Source organism: Ictalurus punctatus, chromosome 11, assembly GCF_001660625.3.
Source record: "Ictalurus punctatus breed USDA103 chromosome 11, Coco_2.0, whole genome shotgun sequence".
Classification (NCBI taxonomy): Eukaryota; Metazoa; Chordata; class Actinopteri; order Siluriformes; family Ictaluridae; genus Ictalurus; species Ictalurus punctatus.
Window position 1 is genome coordinate 15,602,687 of NC_030426.2, and position 19,663 is coordinate 15,622,349.

At 39.4% G+C, this 19,663-nt stretch overlaps 1 protein-coding gene across 2 annotated transcripts in view; it reads right to left on the reverse strand.

Moving 5' to 3' along the window:
* Positions 1-19,663, reverse strand: part of LOC108272161 (uncharacterized) — a 128,650-nt gene that overhangs the window by 83,384 nt on the left and 25,603 nt on the right. For both annotated transcript variants that reach the window (XM_017480402.3, XM_053683597.1), the window contains exon 3: positions 18,847-18,894. In XM_017480402.3, the coding sequence (XP_017335891.1) occupies positions 18,847-18,894 (48 nt within the window). The remainder of the gene's footprint in view (positions 1-18,846; positions 18,895-19,663) is intronic.

Below are 19,663 nucleotides of genomic sequence, written 5' to 3' on the forward strand. Positions count from 1 at the left end.
ATGTAAACGATAAAGCAGAATTGCAACCTGAGCTTGGAGAGCTACATCCTAATCCTCCTTCACAGTTTCCTTTCTGCTCTTTGAGTCTCATTTGAGGCTGTGAAACATGCATATGACATGCCTATGGTATGCCTTATGAAACTATGATTTAATCAGACACATAATCACTGACACAGACTGGCCTTGCACACAAACAAACTAGATGGAAAGATGGCGGGGGGAGGGGGCTTCGGGGGGACGACGACAAGATTTCTATTCTGAGCTAGACTCCCAATACAAAGCTTTTGCTTCATTCAAACAGAAATCGTTTTAAAGGGAGATTCATGCCATTTTCAAGAGAATAGATGAGAGGATAAATGTGTTTTTACTGCACCCAGACAGTAATGTGTTCATTTCCCTTCATTATTTGTATGAGTCGATGGCAATATCCTTCTGTAATGAGCATGACATTGGTGGAAAATCGGAGCAGAAAAGAAAGGCTTTAATTTACTCGGTGCCAGAGGGCAGGAGGGTGAGGCACCTAATGGAGATACTGCACTAGCTTCTATCCAGGTATTCACGCCCCTTGTTTTCCTCAGTGCTGCAGATAGGCACTGGCCTCCATAATCCAAGCCTTCAATGGTAATTTTCAATGACACTGATATAAAAGAAGGCCTATAGATATACACTCCCTCATCAACATGCCACCATTGTTCATTCTCCACATGCGGCATCGCAAAAATATCAAACATTACTGAAAATCCTAGAACATTCACTAACACTGGGAATGTCACAACCGTAAACAGCAACCTCTTTTTTTCCCTCCCCTCAGTAGCATTTTTTTCCAGCTCTGATATTAACATTTCGCTTGTGGCAAGTGCCGCTAATTTGGATTGGTATTTTCATTATAAGACAGCCCACAGCCATACTCAGCTGGATCTGTGGCCTCCAAATTGAGCTGTAAATTTTGAGACCATCTGACACCATGCCTCAGGCTTACATCAGAAGGCTAACAAGATGATGACGATATTTCCGTCTGGGTAACACGAGCCTCACCACACATCAGGTCAGCCGAGGACATCGGCCATTCCGGACAAGACACTTCTTAAGTGTCTCGCTAATAATAAGCTAAGCTGTTTTAAAGTGGTTTCACGGCCATGTTAAAAGCAGATCGCTCTGAATTCAGAATTATTCATAAGATTGTCTTCTCTCTGCTGCTGCTTTGCTGTGAATGGAAGTGGTCTGCATAGCTTCTCATATAAAACTCCCTTGTGTCAACCAAAGTAATGTAGATCTACAAATCTTCATACATGTATATCAAGCTTGGCATTAATTATAGACAACATTACTGCAATTATCTCAGTTGTGTGAAGGACAATGAAACTTGAAGGAGCAAGATGTGCCAAAGTAAATCATGTACATGTTCTGCAGTGAAGTGTCACCAGCTAATCACACGTACAGTTGCATGTGACAGACTCTATGCCACCTTCTGCTGCTTTGTGCAAATATTAATGCAGAGCTTTAAAACTATAATCATACAGGATTAGTTTGGTAAAAAAAATAAAATAAATAAAATTCCAAGTACGCTAAACAGTTAACCAAAGCATGTTCGTTTTCTGACTTTTGTGTTTTTTGTTTGTTGACATTTTACACTAGAGCTGTGAGACTAATGCAGATAATAAGTAATCGAAGCCAAGATCACCTAACATCTCTAACATAAATACGGGAACTGTGGTTGTTCCAGATGCCAGGCCTCATAAATTCATCTACACAGTGAAGTTTTGTTCATATTTTTACACATTAATGAAGAAATCGAGAAGTCTTAAGGCACATGGGTAGGCATATATTTATGGAAAAAATTTGGGTGAGATTAGCTCCATTAGCTCTAATACTAAACACGCAAATTTAAGACACCAGACATGTCTTGACTGGTCAAGTATTTTTACATGACAATAAATGTGTAAATTTAAAAAAAAAAATTTCATCAAACTGTTCCTTTCAGGCTGATTCTGATCGCCATCCTGATCCATGCCATGTCTCAAAATTAGCCATGATCTTGAGCGATGAGGCTGAAAAAGAGCCACCAGACCCAGACCCCCCCCCCCCCCCCCCCCCCCACCTAAATGTCAGCAGTGTAAGCTCCAGACATGTCCCAAATCTACTGACAGCATGAGGTCCCTCAGGGTCGATTAAGTTTTGTCTGAGCCCTTGTCTTAATATGAACTTCAAATTGTTTAACTGTAAAATAAAACATTATTATATTTATATAGATCCAAATCCTATTCTGCATCCATCCAAGGTTAGAGACAATTCCACCCCAGTCGGTAATATGACAATATTTTTTTACCTGTATTTTGGATGGCGAAACTTTCTGGTTTGAGCTGCATATGCAGGATGAGTTAAGGCTTCAGCTTTAGCTTTTCATACGAATTCTTTTGCCAGCCATCTTAAAATGAGGAGTACATGTTACTGTTCTACATTCAAAGAAATATGCATTTCATTTAGAGACTAGCTGTAACTGTTTGCATTGAGCACAGTTGTCTTTCATAGAAACAAAACAGCAAAACAACAAGAAAGGGTTTGGCATATTGTTCCTCCCAGCTATGTGCTAAATAAGGTCTGTTGAGCAGTAGGGGAATGTGAGGATCTTCGTTGGCCTGTACTGGTTTGGATTAATGCTCAGTGACCTCAGCATATGAAGGCTGCGAAGGCCATGACTACACAGACATGTCCACAATGACAAACATTGACTGGTCTCTTACACACACATACACACACGCATCAGAAAACACAAACGTCCTGCGGGTCCCTGCCTCTGATCTGTCAGGTGTAGTTAGCACAGCACAGAAAAGAATTAAGGCAGAAGATACGGGCTTCGGACGGCATACATATGGAGTTCATGAGGTAGAACCAGCACGTCATACATGCCCCCCCCCCCCCCCCCCCCCCCAAAAAAAAAAATTAATTCAGGGTGAAATTTTTTACCCTGTAATTTTTTATATATTTTTTTTTACTAACGGGGGAACAATACTAAAAATGTAGTTCCCAAGGTATGTAAAATATATTTAATTAACATAACAAATAGTTTTTAACCTGTACTACTGTACATATAGTGCATGTGACTAAAAGGATGTCTTTATTTATTTATTCTGATTTATCAAATTAAATTCTAATACAATCTGTTGCAACTTATAAGACACAAAAATATGCATAATATATATTTGAATTTAAAGTATTTTACAAAGACAAATATTTGTCTTGCATGGAGTTAAGTGCAGATATTGTTGCTGTTTGAGCTTCCAGTGAATTCCTCCATCTGGCCTTGAGGTCAAAGGTTAGTGCCAGCATTTAGTAAGAATGTTTCAGTCATAAAAGCTTTATCTTGCTCTCACCTGTGCTGTCCTTTCATCCTCAGTTGTCAAAACACACATGGCAATAAAGTCTTGCACAGCTCTGCAGGTTTTCAGTAAACATGTGCAGCACTGGGACATGCCTGAACTGTGTGCACACATGTGTCTGTGTGTGTGTGTGTGTCCGTCTGTGTGTGTGTGTGTGTGTGTGTGTGTGTGTGTGTGTGTGTGTGTGTGTGTTTAGGATAAAGATCCTCTTCCACAGCTGAACACCTGGCTCTTTGTATTTCTGTATGTGTGTGGACATGTGTGTGTATATGTGTTTCTGCATGACGGAAAGGTGGAGGGTGATGACAGGGGGAATGAGCTGCAGGGCAGCACACACACATTAATCCACACACTACTGGACTGCTAGAGAAAGAGGAAGGAGCTTGAAGAGAGCGTATGCGTGTTTGTATGTGACGGTGCTCTCTATTAACTCCACCATCATCCTGTCTACAATCAAAAAGGGCCCCAGAATGGTACCTACATCCAATTTCTCGTTTCCAGGGCTACAAACCAGCAAGACAACCAGTTGTGGCTGTTATTAATCCTCCATCGGTTTCAATCTGAATGCCTGAGAGCCAATTAAAGGCGCGTCTGATTGAGTGCACCACAGGACCTTCACAAGGCCAAGCTCAAATGAGCTGAGATGGAGAGAGAGTGTGTGTGTTTGTGTGTGTGTGTGTGAGTGTGTGTGTGTGTGTGTGTGTGTGTGTGTGTGGGGGGGGGGGGGGGGGGGGTGTTAAAGAAATGGAGTTAAATTAGCTTTAGCCAAACGCCAGGCTGCAATTGCCTGATGTAAATTAAAACTGCTGTTTTAACATATTAATTTTGACCAGCTGCTTCATGAAGGCAAGTCTACTGCTGACCCCACATCTCCCTTAAGTTGGACCTGGTCCATACCAATGCGACTGTCCAAGTGTGTTAAGTAGCCCAATGAACTCATTTGCCAATAATAGAGACTGGGGATGTAACCAAATATGAATATATTATTTGGATTGAACAGATATACATGTTCCACGTGGATATAAATACAGTTATGCAAGCGAGCACTCGGATATGAAGTTTGCGGGACAAGAAAAGATCGGTGCAGCATGATGCGTTTTCAGCATCCTTCGGAATTTCCTGGCCAGGTTTGCATTGATTTAAATTAGGCTACAAGTTTGCTTATATAATAGAACAAATTAAATTCCTGAGAAAATGTCACAATTTATAAACTTTCCAGTTTATGCCACGCCCACTTCATGTTTAAATCCAAATCCAAATACAGATATGGATATTTGGAGCACAAAACTAGATAACTAGATATATATAAGGATATAGATAATGACATTGTGTTATGCCCCTAACAAATACATGTGGATAAGATATTACATGGCTATGTTACTGTATACTATCTTCTGTAGACAGGTCTGGTTCCTAGTCATACATCTGAGACATACTGTATAAAGGAAGTAATGGATGAGGAACAAGAGAAATAAATGTAAACACACAATATAATGATATAAAAGTGCATCAAGGCTAAATCCATTTCAGGCAATATACAAAGAGAACCTGTTTATATGTAATCATCTCCCGCAGTACATCTGAGAGTCGTGAGGAAGACAGACTATCAAACCGACACCCACTTTCAGTGAAGTGGTGAATCTAGTAGCTGCTCTTCCAAATAAACCACCTTTCATTTGGAATCAAGCCATGATTAATATGTTTTATTTCCCAGAGTGCTTGATGGAGAGGAGTAAATACGGGCTTGTACACTTCAAGGAGGCACTTGAGAGATGGGAGGGAGAAACGCTTTGAGAGGGTGTTAGTGGATTAAGAAAAAAGGGAGAAAACCCCTTAAAGTGAAGTTGAAGATTTGTGGTTTGAGTGTCAAGGATGGATGCCAAACTCCTCTCTAAAGAGACAGCAGTCTGTATGAGGAAGACCTGCTATCTATATGGAGTGTTATTTTGGTTAATATGACTGAGACTCCACAGAGAGGCCATGTTTTTTTGGTTGGTCCTGTTACTTCAACTAATGACAACTTTACTTAGTCATTGTATAAAAAGGTTACATCAAGATCTATATAATACATATCCATACAACACGCATATCCAAAATAATACAATTTGTGTAACACCGTTGGAAATGAGGAACAACACAGGAAATGTTATGGGCTGATATGTATGATATGCAGAATCAGATTTTGGTGGAAAAGTTGTTTCCTTAAGATCACATAGGTAGCCTAAGCTCTACTGGCTTAAGGGTAACTATAGCACTAACATAGTTTAGAATAGTTCCAGGGTGAACAAAAATAACCGGTTATCTTATTGGTAAAAAGACAATTATTTAAATTCTGGAACTCACCATGTCTTTTGGCCACATACTGTTCATTATAATAATATTATTATCGCTAGCTCACTGGACAAAAAAAAAAGTTATTCATGCCCCCTCTGGACTCTAAAGTTTATTAATGTCCATGGGTAACCCTGCCCTGTACATTTTATTGTTTTTAGTGTCAATTCTTTTCTCACCTGCTGCAGGTTAGAAGCACTAAACAAATACATGGTTATGTGACCACAAATCTGATTTTTACTCCTCTCAGCATGCATTACAAGGGTGGACAAATTATAAATTCATTAGCAAGCCCACCAGGCAAGTAAAATATCCAATATGCAACCCAGTTTAATGTTTTGGTTGCCCAGAAACCTAATTGAAAAACTAAAACGTGTAGCTAATGCAATGTAATAACAAATGCCCAGCATGACAAGCACTGCTTTTATGGTCATGTGGTTTGTTTTGTGTTCTCCATGTGCTTTTCTTTATTATGCACCTTGTCTTTAGGTGTGTTCGACTTCGGCTGGATGTAACCAGTCAGCGAGAGTTGCCGCTTGAAGTCGGGGGAGGAGTTGAAAACAAGTCAGACACTGTCTGCTTCCCGTAGTGACAATCTCACAGTATTTGCTTTCTTGATGGCAGATGAAGTGGATTAGATTAGTAATATTTCTCATATAAACAGATGTCTGAATTTTACATGTAGCAACCAGAAACACTTTTCCCTGAGTAGGTTAAATTAATACAGTGCCTGTATTTACGAGAAGACAGTTTGACATAAGCCTGTGGGGTCTATATATATATATTTTTAATCAGTTTTATTTTGATAAACATGACACAGTATAACTTTAAGATTATGTGAGAAGTGTTTTACTGTTATAAAAATACGGATTTGTGAGACTTAGCGGATCTGATGGTGTCAGAATAAACATGAAAAGTACGTCATCATTGTCGTCGGTGAGTCTGGCCAATCGTGAAATAGCTGTGTCGTCATCAGAGCTCGTGCAGCTGCTCTAGAGAAACTGCACTGGCTGAGGGAGCCAGCTGCTCTCATATCTCTATCGCGGTACTTTGATGCTAGGAGCCACAGTGACGTGACGTCGGCATAGTCTCAAGTTGGACAAAAATTGTAACCGGTATTGCATTGCTTCAGCCGCCGATCGGTCTGCGCAGAGCCGCATGAAGTCGAACACACCTTACGTTTCTCTCCCAGTCCTATCTCCGCCCCGTCCTCTCATTGGCTTGTTACTTATTGTGTTAATCTGTCCTGTGTTTGATTCATGGTTACTTTGCCTTCTTATGTCCTCTTTCTGTTACTGTTCATCAAATGTTCCATATCTTACCAAGCTTTCTAAGTCATTGTCCTCAATATATAAAATATAAAAATGAATCTCTTTTTATAATCATTTTTATAATAATAACAAAAAATATCTAAACTAATCTGTGTATTAGTTTACATATTTAGATATGCCTGTAATAAGCCTGTCTGCCTGTAGCGTAACCCCTGCTATGTATTATGAACACGATTCCAGTACTCCCCCTAATAAAGAGCATACTGATTTTACACACTTGCATCCCAACTCCCTGTACTGTACGTTAGAAAGGGAAATGTATGAATATACAGTATGTTGATTATTCTAACAAAATGGCTAATGTAGCACATCATGTTTGCGCTGTTGACAGAAAGTCAGCCACAACCAGATGACACAACCTGCCTTCTCAGAAATCTGGTTGCAGCCATTGATATCTTCCTATTTCTGCCCCGTTCAGGTTATTTCATGTATTTTCTGCCCCTAGGCAGTTCAGATATTTCATGTGTTCCAGATCAAGCATACCTGGTGCAACCAATGAAGCCCTTGATTAGTTGCATCAGGTGTGCTTGAGATAACACCTGTTTTGCATATTTGTGCTGTTGTGAGGGATTCTATTGGTGTTGGGGCGGGATGGGGGGCTTGGGTGGTTGAATCATTTTGAAACTGGAGAAATCATTTTCAGTTGCATTTTCAGTTGAATTTGGGGAAACCACTTGAAGCATGTGCTGTGTTGAACTAATTGCTTTTGTTTGATTTGTTCATTCAAACCTGATTTGTAATGGGGGTTGAATAATTTTGATTGCAACTGTTGATGTTCTGTCCTCACATCAATTTATATGTATAACCATAAGCTATGTATAGCAAGAGACTTATGTAAGACCATTGTGCTGGATTTTTCTTTCCCCTTACCTACTGTATGAGTTCCTGATTCTGAAAATATCTTCATCCATGCATGCTAATGAGTCTGACTAGTAAAAAAACAACAGATCACCAGTGTGTGTAGTGAAGCAGTTGATTCATATTGAGTAGCATGTTATGGTAAACATGAATACCATACTTTTACAGTAAAGGAGTAGGATTTTTTTTTTAACAATGAATTAAAAAAAACTAATAACTCTGACACAAAATTTGCTTCTCCTAGGAGCCTGAGCTACTGAGTTGTCCACCTGTCACCTGACCTCCTCAGACAGGAAGAGAAACAAAACAGGTTATGAGTAAGAAGCCTGAAACAATGTGAGTACAGGACAGAACTTTGGCTCCCACGAGCATACATTACCCAGCATTCTTAGGTCACCTCACTCCTTCAGACTGGTAGAGCATCATCTATCACAACAGCACATCCTATCACGAGTCCTTGTGTCCTTTCTCAGCCACTGCTAGTTACGGCATAAGGTAACAGCCAGCCTCTGCCCTCCTTTCTCTTCTAATTACACCCCACTGGATTCAGAGAGCAATAGCAAGCCTACTGCTATTTGTGGTAATTAGTGCACAATGTGTGCTGTCGACATGCAAAAAAAGAGAAACCCTCCCGCCTTTCTACTCCAGAGGCCAACACAACAACAAGCACCTTGCAGCGGCCACAAGAACGTTAGCTTACCCCCTCTCCGTACCTCTCTCTCTCTCTCTCCCTCAGCTACTCGCGTCAAATCTCGGTCCCTCCGAAAAAAATCTTAATAATTAACTGGCAAATTTTTAACATGATTGCTTGTGACACACCTACTCTGGTAATTATTGCTTTGAGGCCATGTGCTGATGAAATTAATGCATTCGTTGCCCTAACAAATTAGCATAACTCATGCAAATGGCCCACATTTTGAAGCCACTTGTTAAGACCAGGGGGGAAAAAAAACAAGGAAAAAATAACAACAGCAGCAAGAAGAAAAATTGGCATTAATAAAATGCACATGCTTTTTTTCTCTTGCTAACGCCACAAAGGCTGAAGGCCCTTAATTTTAACCACCGGTGAGCTGAGCAGAACGCTGAATTGCTTTATAGCTTAGCACTGCATGATTATCATTATCATCATAACCGTCATAGCTGATCTACAAGTGCATCGTTCTGAGAGTGAATATTAAATGGGCACCATAATGCAGACATTAAAAGGTTATTACGCTGATGCATTAGTTGATGTTGAGTGCTGTTGAAACATCATCAGTTTGATGAGGGCACGAACTGCCTCTCACATGGTTGCTATGCTGTACATCAGCCTCTGATAAAAATGACTTTCACACTCTGAATGCTTTTACTACTTTACCTCGCTCCAAAATGGACATAAATAGAAGGATGCATATATTCATATCTACAGTTACAGTCAGATTCACAGGTCTGATTGTGCTTTAATTGCATCTGTTATCAGAAATTAATCCCACATTTGACTTGCACAAAAATGATTTATGTAAAACTGAGACAAATGCATTTTTAGTTGCTCCAGAAATCCTTGTAGGAAACTGAAATCTATCTGAATATCCTATTCACGGATTGTTTGCTTCATGTTGGCTGTGTCATTCCTTTTATAATGTCATACAAACCTATGAAAACTGAACAAACAAACATAGCAACAGAAACCAACATGTCTCTGTATAACAGGGACCTATGTTCTACACAAAATCCCAACTTAAATAAACTCCAATAAATGCCTTACCCTTTGTAACATAACATTTTTATTCTCCTTATTAAATCAAGAACAACACCTCCGGAGTTGGGGATTCGAATCTTGCCTTCGCCCTGTGTGCATAGAGTTTGCATGTTCTCCCCGTGCTTTGGTGGTTTTCTCCGAGTACTCTGGTTTCCTTCACCTTTTGAAAAACTTGCGTTGTGGACTGATTGGCATTTCCAAATTGTCTGTAGCGTATGAGTGTCCCCTGCAAGGGGTTGGCAACCCGTCCAGAGTGTCCCCTGCCTCATGCCCCGAGTTCCCAGCCCCCCCTGCAACCCTATGTAGGATAAGTGGTGCAGAAAATGGATGGATTTTGGTCATCAACATTAAATATTTTAGGCCTAAGTGTTAACAATTTTTGTTTAGAAACAAAATAAATATAAATATAAATCCAACAAATGCCTTAGCTTTTTTTTTTTTTTTTTAAACACACATTTACATCACACTGCTGCATCACACAGTCCTAAACTACACATTTTTTTAATGTCAAAGAACATTTTTTTTCTATAATTTTGGTAATTAACATTAACAAACAAATTTTAAGTAGTAAAAACATCTAAAGAATCAGTTTAAAAAAAAGTATGCATGAAAGCGTAGACTAGTTCAGAAGAGAAAACAGATGAAGCTGCACAGTAGTCATCATTTTCATTTCATTTGCTATCTAACATGTTCAACTGACAGGTGTAGCTAGACAGAGATACCGAAGCTTGTAACTTCTAATGGAACTAGAGAAGATTTACTGTGGTGGGGTGATTATTACAGCATTTAATCCAGTACACCTTAAAACAACCCTTTTTAGGTTCAACTTTATGCTAAAAGATTACTGTTTCTATTCTTACTCACTCAGACCTCCAATCTTTCTGCAATACAACTGGAATATTAGGTCAGATGATGTGTTATATGTATTATGAGTTGGAAAGTATTCATGCACAAGCAGAGGTGTACTGTGATTTCTTGGAACTGGGCTGTGTGCGTGTGTGTGTGTGTGTGTGTGTGTGTGTGTGTGTGTGTGTGAATTCATACAACTTTTTAGCAGCATAGTCAAATTGGGCTTGATATTATATATTATTTCTTTGGCTGCCAAAGTGGGGTGGCAACTGAGGGTAATGTAGAGGAGGAGGTGGCCAACCTCAGCCACACTGTAGATCCACCCCTGATGATATGTATGTCTACTAGCGTTTGGTGTGTGTGTGTGTGTGTCACAGCAGGAGATGAGGCAGTGAAAGCTTCAGGTTGTGGCTTTAACAAGATTTTAAATGTGAACAGAATGGCTTAGCACATGCAACCAGTGGATTCAGGAGCATCTTGCTCATGAAGTCTGACAGGTCACATGTCCCTTTCTAGCAGTACAGCAGAATGGAACTCGACTTACGGCTCTGGTATTCTTTGTTTTTTTCCACGCACAGTAGTACGCATAGCCTTTTTTTTTTTCTTCAGCCTTTCAAAGTGTACTCCATTTGACATGTACACAGGCAGTCAACGCATGCCCATTATGACAACTTGCACTACCCGTCCTGGCCTAGAGTCAGTGCAGAGCAGAAAAGCAGGTTTTTTGGTGTGAAGGACAACAACGAAGAAGAATCACAACAACAGGAAGAACAATGCCTTGACAATCTCTCGCTACAATTAGCACCCATATACAAATCCTTATACACTTTAAGGCTAGAATTATAGAAATGCAAATGCCAGGTACTTTCTAACCTACACTTGATTCTGTCTCTTCCATTTATTCTTTGACTACCTTGACAATCAATGACCCTGGGTCACTGTTGCCACCTTGTGGAACAACTAAATAGTGCAAAAGAATTAAATGCACATGCGTGACCTGTTGCGGTTAGAAAAATTGGGCGGCACACGTGTGCTGCTGAAGACAAAATTTGCATCACGTGTACTGTACGCTGTTCCTAGCGTAGGCGTAAACAGTGAAGCCTACTTTCTACTTTATCAGACATTTTCAATCAGTATGAACAAATGAATTATTTTATCACCGGACGTCTGTTATAAGTTTAGTCAGGACACTGTTGGGTTTCTGTGTGTAGAGTATCATGACTCTGTGTTTAGCTGCTGGTTAGCAGGGTGATGGAAAGTGGGAGGGGTGTAAGTACCCTAGCTGGGCAAACGATTTGAACTTCTCCAAAATAAGATTAGTACAGAGGTAAAACGGACAGCACAACTAAAGCTGTTTTGAAAGTGAAACACTGTATTTATCTGCTACAATACAATTCTAACATTTAAACCTAAAAAAATTTTTTTAAAAACTCTGTAAATTCTTAAAGAACTGAGTATGACATCACAAATAAATTCAATGCTGAACACAGGCGCCCCCAAAACAGTGGAATTCCATTTCTTTTGGCCTCTGGTTGAAAGAGTTAAACTATATGATATAAAAATTTATTTGTGAACCATTGTATCTGGTATTTTAGTGGAAACAGCACCCTAGAGAGACTATTTTAAATAAATAAAAAAAATAAATCCAACATAACCATTCATTCATCCTCAATAACTACTTTATCCTGGTCAGTATCATGGTGGATCCGAAGCCTATCTCAGGAAAACATCTTACATAATCCACCCATTTCAACTTAATTGATTAGCAATGCTAATGTGATTGAAGGCAACAAGGTGAGAAATCAATTAATTTTAATGTTTACACATACTGAAAATGAATGCAGTTAATTTTGTGGGTTGCTGTTTTTAGCTACGACTTCTCACAAAAATATCTTGTTAACTAACAAGCTCAATAACTGTTATTCTGCTACATGGCTATACGTTATCCTGCTGCTATAAACAAATGAGGTTTCTATAAAATGTTTCAGTAGTCAGTTAGACTGTTTACCACTATCAAAATAATAGGATGTGCTGGATCAAGTGCTATTTCATAAGCTGTGGAATAATGAGGGTGGAAGCCATATTGGTAAATTAAACTAAATTTGCAGCAATATTTAGCAATATTACACGAGCCAGAGTGCTGTAATACTGAATATACGTAATTTAGCCATAGCTAATCACAGCTGTACTGTTATTCGGTATAACTGTACAACTGCAAGTGAGATAGCGCTTTTATACAACAGAGCTATAAACAAGAAATTAACATTGAGTAAATGTCATTTCAGACACAATATGGATAAATGTTGTATTTATTGTTGCTCCTCTAGCAGACGTAGATCCTGAAGAAGCCACACTCACTTTTATAGCATATCCGCTAGCTGGGTAGCTAGCTCACATTGATTTGTACATTCCCATTAAAAGAGCTTCCGGTAAAACCGGCATCCTTTCCTCCATTTCATCTTCAACTGACAAGCTTTCATATTTTAAGTAAAAATTTATATTTATGAAAATGTATTGTTTTCCATGTCTGCTGATGATGTCGCTAACTCTACTGTAGTTTTGAACTAGGAAGTGGAATTTCACATAGTGAGCACACACAAGCAGAGTCATACACACAGTGAAAGACCCAGAGTGGTTATAGTAAATATAAGCACTATTGGCTCAACCAATCAAATTAGTGGACCGGAACTAACTGTTGTATAAATTGGCAATGTGCTACACTCCATTAGATGTTATTTCATTTAAGATGCTTTACATCTTCTCACTCATATGTCAGCAAATTAGTAGATTTTATTTTTCATTTCAAATTTTTTTCTTGCTTTTATGTTACATCATAACAACAACATTCAGTCTGAATTTTCTATGCTTGTTTATTAATATTATTAATTTATTTATTAATAATTTGTTTATTCATTTTTGCTTTATAGATAAGTGCTTGCTGGTGGCTTAGTAGTTAGTGCCTCCCACCTCTGGGGTTGAGGGTTCAAATCTGTCCTGTGTGCACAGAGTTTGCATGTTCTCCCCGTGCTTCTGGGGTTTCCTCCCCAAGTCCAAAGACGTGTTGTAGGCTGATTGGCATTTCCAAATTATCGTTGTGTGTGAGTGCTTGTGGATTGTGCCCTATGATGGGTTGGCAGCCCATTCAGGGTGTCCCCCACCTTGTGCCCCAAGTTCCCTGGGATTGGCCCCAGGCTCCTCACGACCCTGTGTAGGATAAGTGGTACAGAAAATGGATCACGTGATAGACAAGTGCTTGCAAGGCGGTGGTCTACACACTAATGAAAAACCCTGTCTCGGATGCTTCTACTTAAAAAATAGATTTGACAACCTTGGAAGTGTAAACTACATGCATAACCTTAATGGGAAGCTCAAGAAAACTGACTTAAGCAGGTTCAAAACCTGTTTAGATATTTATGTTATGTTCTGACTTTTGGTCATCAACTCTAAATAGAGCCCAAATTGATTATTGTGCTGTGTCGTATGTAGGATAGGATTTTCACAATGCACAATAAAGCTAAATCAGAGCACAACCTGTTGATCCACTGATTACCAAATGGGAGTTTCAAGTCACCTAAAATGTGCAGAAATATGATCAGAAGAAACAAAGTGTGTAATCTTAGAGGCTGTGAGGGGCATATTTTGGCGACATGAATACAGGAGATGGTGATGGTAGTGAGTGGGGTTGGGGGTGTGTCCCTTCAAAAAAAAAAAGTTGGTGTATGATACTACTGATTGAAGAATGTGTGTGCGTGTGTGTGTGTGTGTGTGTGTGTGTGTGTGTGTGTGTGTGTGTGTGTGTGTGTGTGTGTGTTCACTCAAGAGTAAGGTGAAGGGAAGAGTGCTGCTCACTTTGCTCGAAATTGTTTTGCACGCTCAGTGTCCCCGGCCTGCCTCGCTCAGCTGCCCCAAAGGCTCGGTGAGGCAACAAAAGCTGAAAATGACTCCCATTTAAAGGGTATTGGGTTGCATTACCCTGGTCAGGTGGGAGAGTCAGCAAGCCATTATGGAAGGTTGTGGAGGCCACTTGGTGCTGCAAGGCGCAAAATAAGACAAAAATGAAAGAAAGAAAAAAAAGAGAGAGAGACAGAGAGGAAGGGCAATAAAGAGAGAGCGAATTTCATGATCTGTCATGCTGGTGATAATACCGTTCTAAGGCCCTTGAAATATGAGTAGACATATATCTAAATATTAAGATATCATTTAGTTGAGCCAAGTTTAACACAAAAACAACACAAAAGAAACTAATGCCCCTGGGTTACAGAGCCTAAATGGAGCCATTATTTGTTTTGGCATGATAATCATCAGATGGCAGCTAATGCACACTAACGTTAAGTGGGCACATAATCTATTGTAAAATCTATACTGAAGTGTAGTCAGGCCAGACACGACAGAGAGCCATGGCCTTCTAAATGCTATTTTCTACATAATATACTACTATTACAATTAGGGTTAGGTCTTCTTCTTCTTCTTCTTGTTAGAAAATTGAGTAGTCTCTATGTCACTCAGTAAAGACAAATGCCTGAGGGATGAGAGATTGTGGAGGACATATGGGCTATAATGAAATAAGTCTTCTTTTTCATATTGTTCCAATAAACGGAGAGTCCAGATGAAGGAGTTAAGAGCTGGCAGGTGCATTAAATGTGGAGTGGCCTTTTTCCCCCTCAAATTCATCAGAACTGTGACTTTCATTATAAAATGGGAGTGCTGTTCACGTTTTGGCTGCAGATTCTCACCCAAGCGTTTGCTTTGTTTCTCTCTCTTTTTTCCTGTGTTTGTATGTGTTGGCGTTTGTATGTTTGATGTTTGACTTTTGTTTTAATGTTTTGCTGCCTTTTGTCTGCTGGTTGTTGGTTGTGACAGAGCTCCAGACCCAATCTTGAGCGGCCGGTTTCCCCAGGTCTTGATCCACCATGCACGATGTATGTCTGGACGCTCATTATAGACTACAGCATGCCTGTTGCTCTGGTCGATGGCGGAGAATTTATATGATCATTCTGAGGGGTTTTGGGACTGCTCTGCACTCTGTACTGCAGTGGGTCTGTATTCATTGTGGATCCATGGCACAGTGTTCTGAGTGTTGTTGCCTGGTAGCATTGCAGCTGTACAGGCTGAGTGGGATTTACCTGTGTAGGCCTTCAGTGCAACTATGAGCAGCTACACCACTGAAATTAGATCCCAGCAGCTTTTGGAGGACTCTGCATGTGTGTCTTTTCTGTGTTTGTTTGTTTGATTATCTTTGTAATTGTAAAGTGATATTGGGTGCGAAAGGCACTTTATTATTATGTTATGATTATTATACATGTGTGATGTTTATGATTACTATACATGGTACTGTGATGATGTTAGCTAAACTGGGTAGTGTATGGCAACCCATTAACTCCAACACCATACTTCTTCACTATACTGCACTATATAACACACAGACAGTATCTAACATCTGCAGAACTGTTTTGCCTGGTTAAGAATGTGTGCTGTGGTGCACCAGGCTCTCCAATCAGTCTTTAAACTTGGACCAGGACTTGCTCGAACAAGAGAAGAACAAACTTAACTGACAACAAAGGACAAAGGATCAGATGAGATTTAATAATAATAATAATAATAATAATAATAATAATAATAATAATAATATCCATTTTCTTTATGGCTTACACAGGGTTACAGGAGAGTTGGAGCCTATCACAGAGAACAAGGCAGAGGACACACTTGACAGGGTCTATATATGGACAATTTGTATTTATGTACTGACAATTTGTATTTTCATAGACAAATTGAGGATCCCGATTAAAAGGGTTTTGACTTGTCATGTCAACGCTGGAATCAGCGTTAAACTCTAACTCCCAGAGTAGAGCACAGCCAACAAAAACAGCCATTACGGACATGTTCACGAGCATCTGACTACTGATAGCAATTGCACTCACCTGGACTCAATCATGCACATACATAAGCACCCTCATTGCCCCTTCACTGTGTGAAGTATAAGCTCTGTGTTCATTGATACCGGACATTACCAAGCCTTTGTATTTTGATTGCTGTTCTGGTTCTTGATCTTATTTCTGGTTTTCTCATCTTGCTCTTGCCTGTCCAATCAAGTCTATGTTTTTTGTTGCGCGCCTGACCATTGACTTCACCCCGACCTTGATTTTGAATTATGTCGTTGTGTTGTTTTCAACACTTAATAAAGCCGTGTATACCTGCACTTGCATCCATACCTGCAATGATTCACATGCTGTATGACATTTTGAATGGGTTTTCAGGTGAAGGATTTAATCTGTTTATCAGTTCTCCCGAAGCACCTCAGAATGAGACTTGAAACATCTTTAAACACATTCAAATGAGGTGACATGTCTGAAACCTTCACAGACAAACTGAGCTCCATGATTCAAAGAGCCTTTGGCTCACATAGTTTTCATGCTTCTAAAGTTTTAAAAAGAAAATGCACAAAAAAAATCCACTTTTCAAATGCAAGGCAAAACATAACAAAACAGTTAACATCCTTGTGCATTTGATCCTCTAGTCAGTTGGCATAAAAGAAAACCTTCTTCCTGTGAAAAAACAACTCGTACGCACTCTCTTTGAAATTCTAATGTAGTCACTACTGTTTACTGCCTTACTTAGAGTTCAGCTGGAACGTTAGCATGAATACACACCTAAAATCATAACATGGGCCAACAGAAAAGCATGGCGCTGCGCCCCACACACATACCGTACCGAAGTGCTGACCTCCTGTGTGTCGCCACATCAACATCTGTCATTTCCCACAAATGAGTTCCTGCAGTGCTCCGTGATAAGGCCTCATGGAATTAGCATCATGGAGGTATTGGGGGACTGAGTGCTAAATTTCAGCTCACACACTGAATATGCATTGGGAAATTACATCGCTCACCTCCAGTGCCAAATATTATGATCATTTATTCCTCCCTACACCCCACTCCCCCACTGTGGGTGTCCTGGCACATTATTAGCAAATAATCCTAAGGCATATAAAACGCATAACCAACATGGCTGCTCTTAGACTGGTCCCAACCAGAGTGGTCGAGAGAGTTGATTGCTCATTAGTTCTATTAGTGGGCTGAATCGGCGGGTTTCACTCTGTTTCAGGAGACGATGTCCTATTAATGACTTAAATACTGTACTCTCTGCTGGGAGAGGACAAAACGGCCCTGCTAACACACTGAACATGTACACACTCAAGATTTGTGACGGTGGCCTTGTGCTTCAATCCAACTGGCAGAGTTTATAACGTCTTGGCCCTGGCAAACTATAAACTTAAAGGCAGGCGATTTTTTTCTTCTGTATCCATTTAACTGCACTAAATTTACTGACTGTAAGATTCTCATGAAAGTGCTCCTGCAAGCATGAAAGCAAAGATACTGACAAGTACAGTACCAGCATAAAAAAGGCCCAATACAATCAAATGTGTACAGAGTAAAACATTTCAAGGGTGCTGTTACAAGAAAATAATCAACAATGGAATGATGCATATTGTCCTATAACAGCATATCCTGAACTGTTTTATTCTTCTCATACCAGAGTAATTTGCCACCAATTACATTTTTTATTTATCATACTCTTTATCCATTTATAGTTACATTTCATTTTTTGTTTGTTTGTTTTTTTGTTTGTATTGTATGTTAGGACCCACTTGAAAATGAGATCTTTTATCTCAAGAGGTTTATCATAAAGAATAAATGTGTACTCTATTGTTGTGGAACATCTGGTTATCACTTATGTTATAACAACTAGAAACACCCATTTTTCCACCACCAATCTCTCTGCTCTCCTGCTCTTGAAATGAATATGATAACGAAATATTAAAACAATGTGACTTGTACTTTTCCAAAGACACTGAAACACTTACTGACTGTTATAAACTAACACCTGAGACTACTTCTCTAAATTTTAAATAAAGCTTCACAGTATCAACAATTAGATGGTTTTCTTTTGTGTTTTAATCCATTTATTGTTATCCTTAGTGTCCACCAATATTGAGGAGGCTGTGGCTCAGGTAGTAGAGTGGATTGTTCACTAACTGTAGAGTTGGTGGTTCAATTCCTTACCCACATGACTCCACATGCTGAAGTGTCCTTGGGCAAGACACTGAACCCCAAATTACTACCGATGGCAAGCTAGCACCTTTCACGGCAGCCCTGCTACAACTGGTGTGTATAAGTGCAGACCACTGACCATTTACCAAACTAATGAATGACTTATTACTATAACAACGATAATGTATCAGAACAAGTGGATTACTATAAAGTTGTAATTTGAATTATATTCAGGACCAGTGTCAAAGCTGCTGTTATAGAATATTAATCCACATCTTCTGATTAATTCAACAGCACTGTATATACGATGGCCTTACCTCTGCATTACACACGCGGCACCTCAGCTGATCGTTCCTCTTCAACCCCTAAAATAAAAGAACAGATTACAAACCTACAAACAAGTAAACCGACCTAGCACATTTTTAAATGCGTACAGATTCTTTTAAACGTTACCTAACTTAATGATCACAGACGTTTATATTTCTTTGATCATGCACCAGCAGAGAGATATGCATAATTTAGAAGAATAATGCATATATATATATATATATATATATATATATATATATATATATATATATATATATATATATATATATATATATATATAAAATACTTTATGCACTACATGTAATTTAATTACCTGAATAATTAAGGACCTCATAGTATAAAAGCTACTCATTAGCAATTAGCCAGATTTATCCTTCTAAATGCTGGACGTGGTAATGGAAAGATATGCGGCAAGAGTGGGGGAGAGAGGGAGAGAGATGGCAAAACCTAGAGCTTATATGCCTGACATGCAGGAGCTCATTTTGATAGATGTTAATGGCATATAATTATGGAACAGTGCTATTAAGCGATGTGATTTTACAAGGGGCCCGTTGCCCCCTGGCGCACTGGCCTGATTGCTGAGAGTGTTTGGCTAATGAATGGAAATGCATGTGTGTTTGCAATGATGAGTATTATCAAGCCATGAGAGAGTGAGAGAGAAATATGACATCTAAACCGGTCCACTTAGGATTACTCTCAGCACACAGAGTCCACTTAACCGCACGCATTCTTCATACGCCCACAAAGGCACGGCTGCTTCACGAACGAAACGCCACACTCACGCCTCGAGCACACGAATACAGT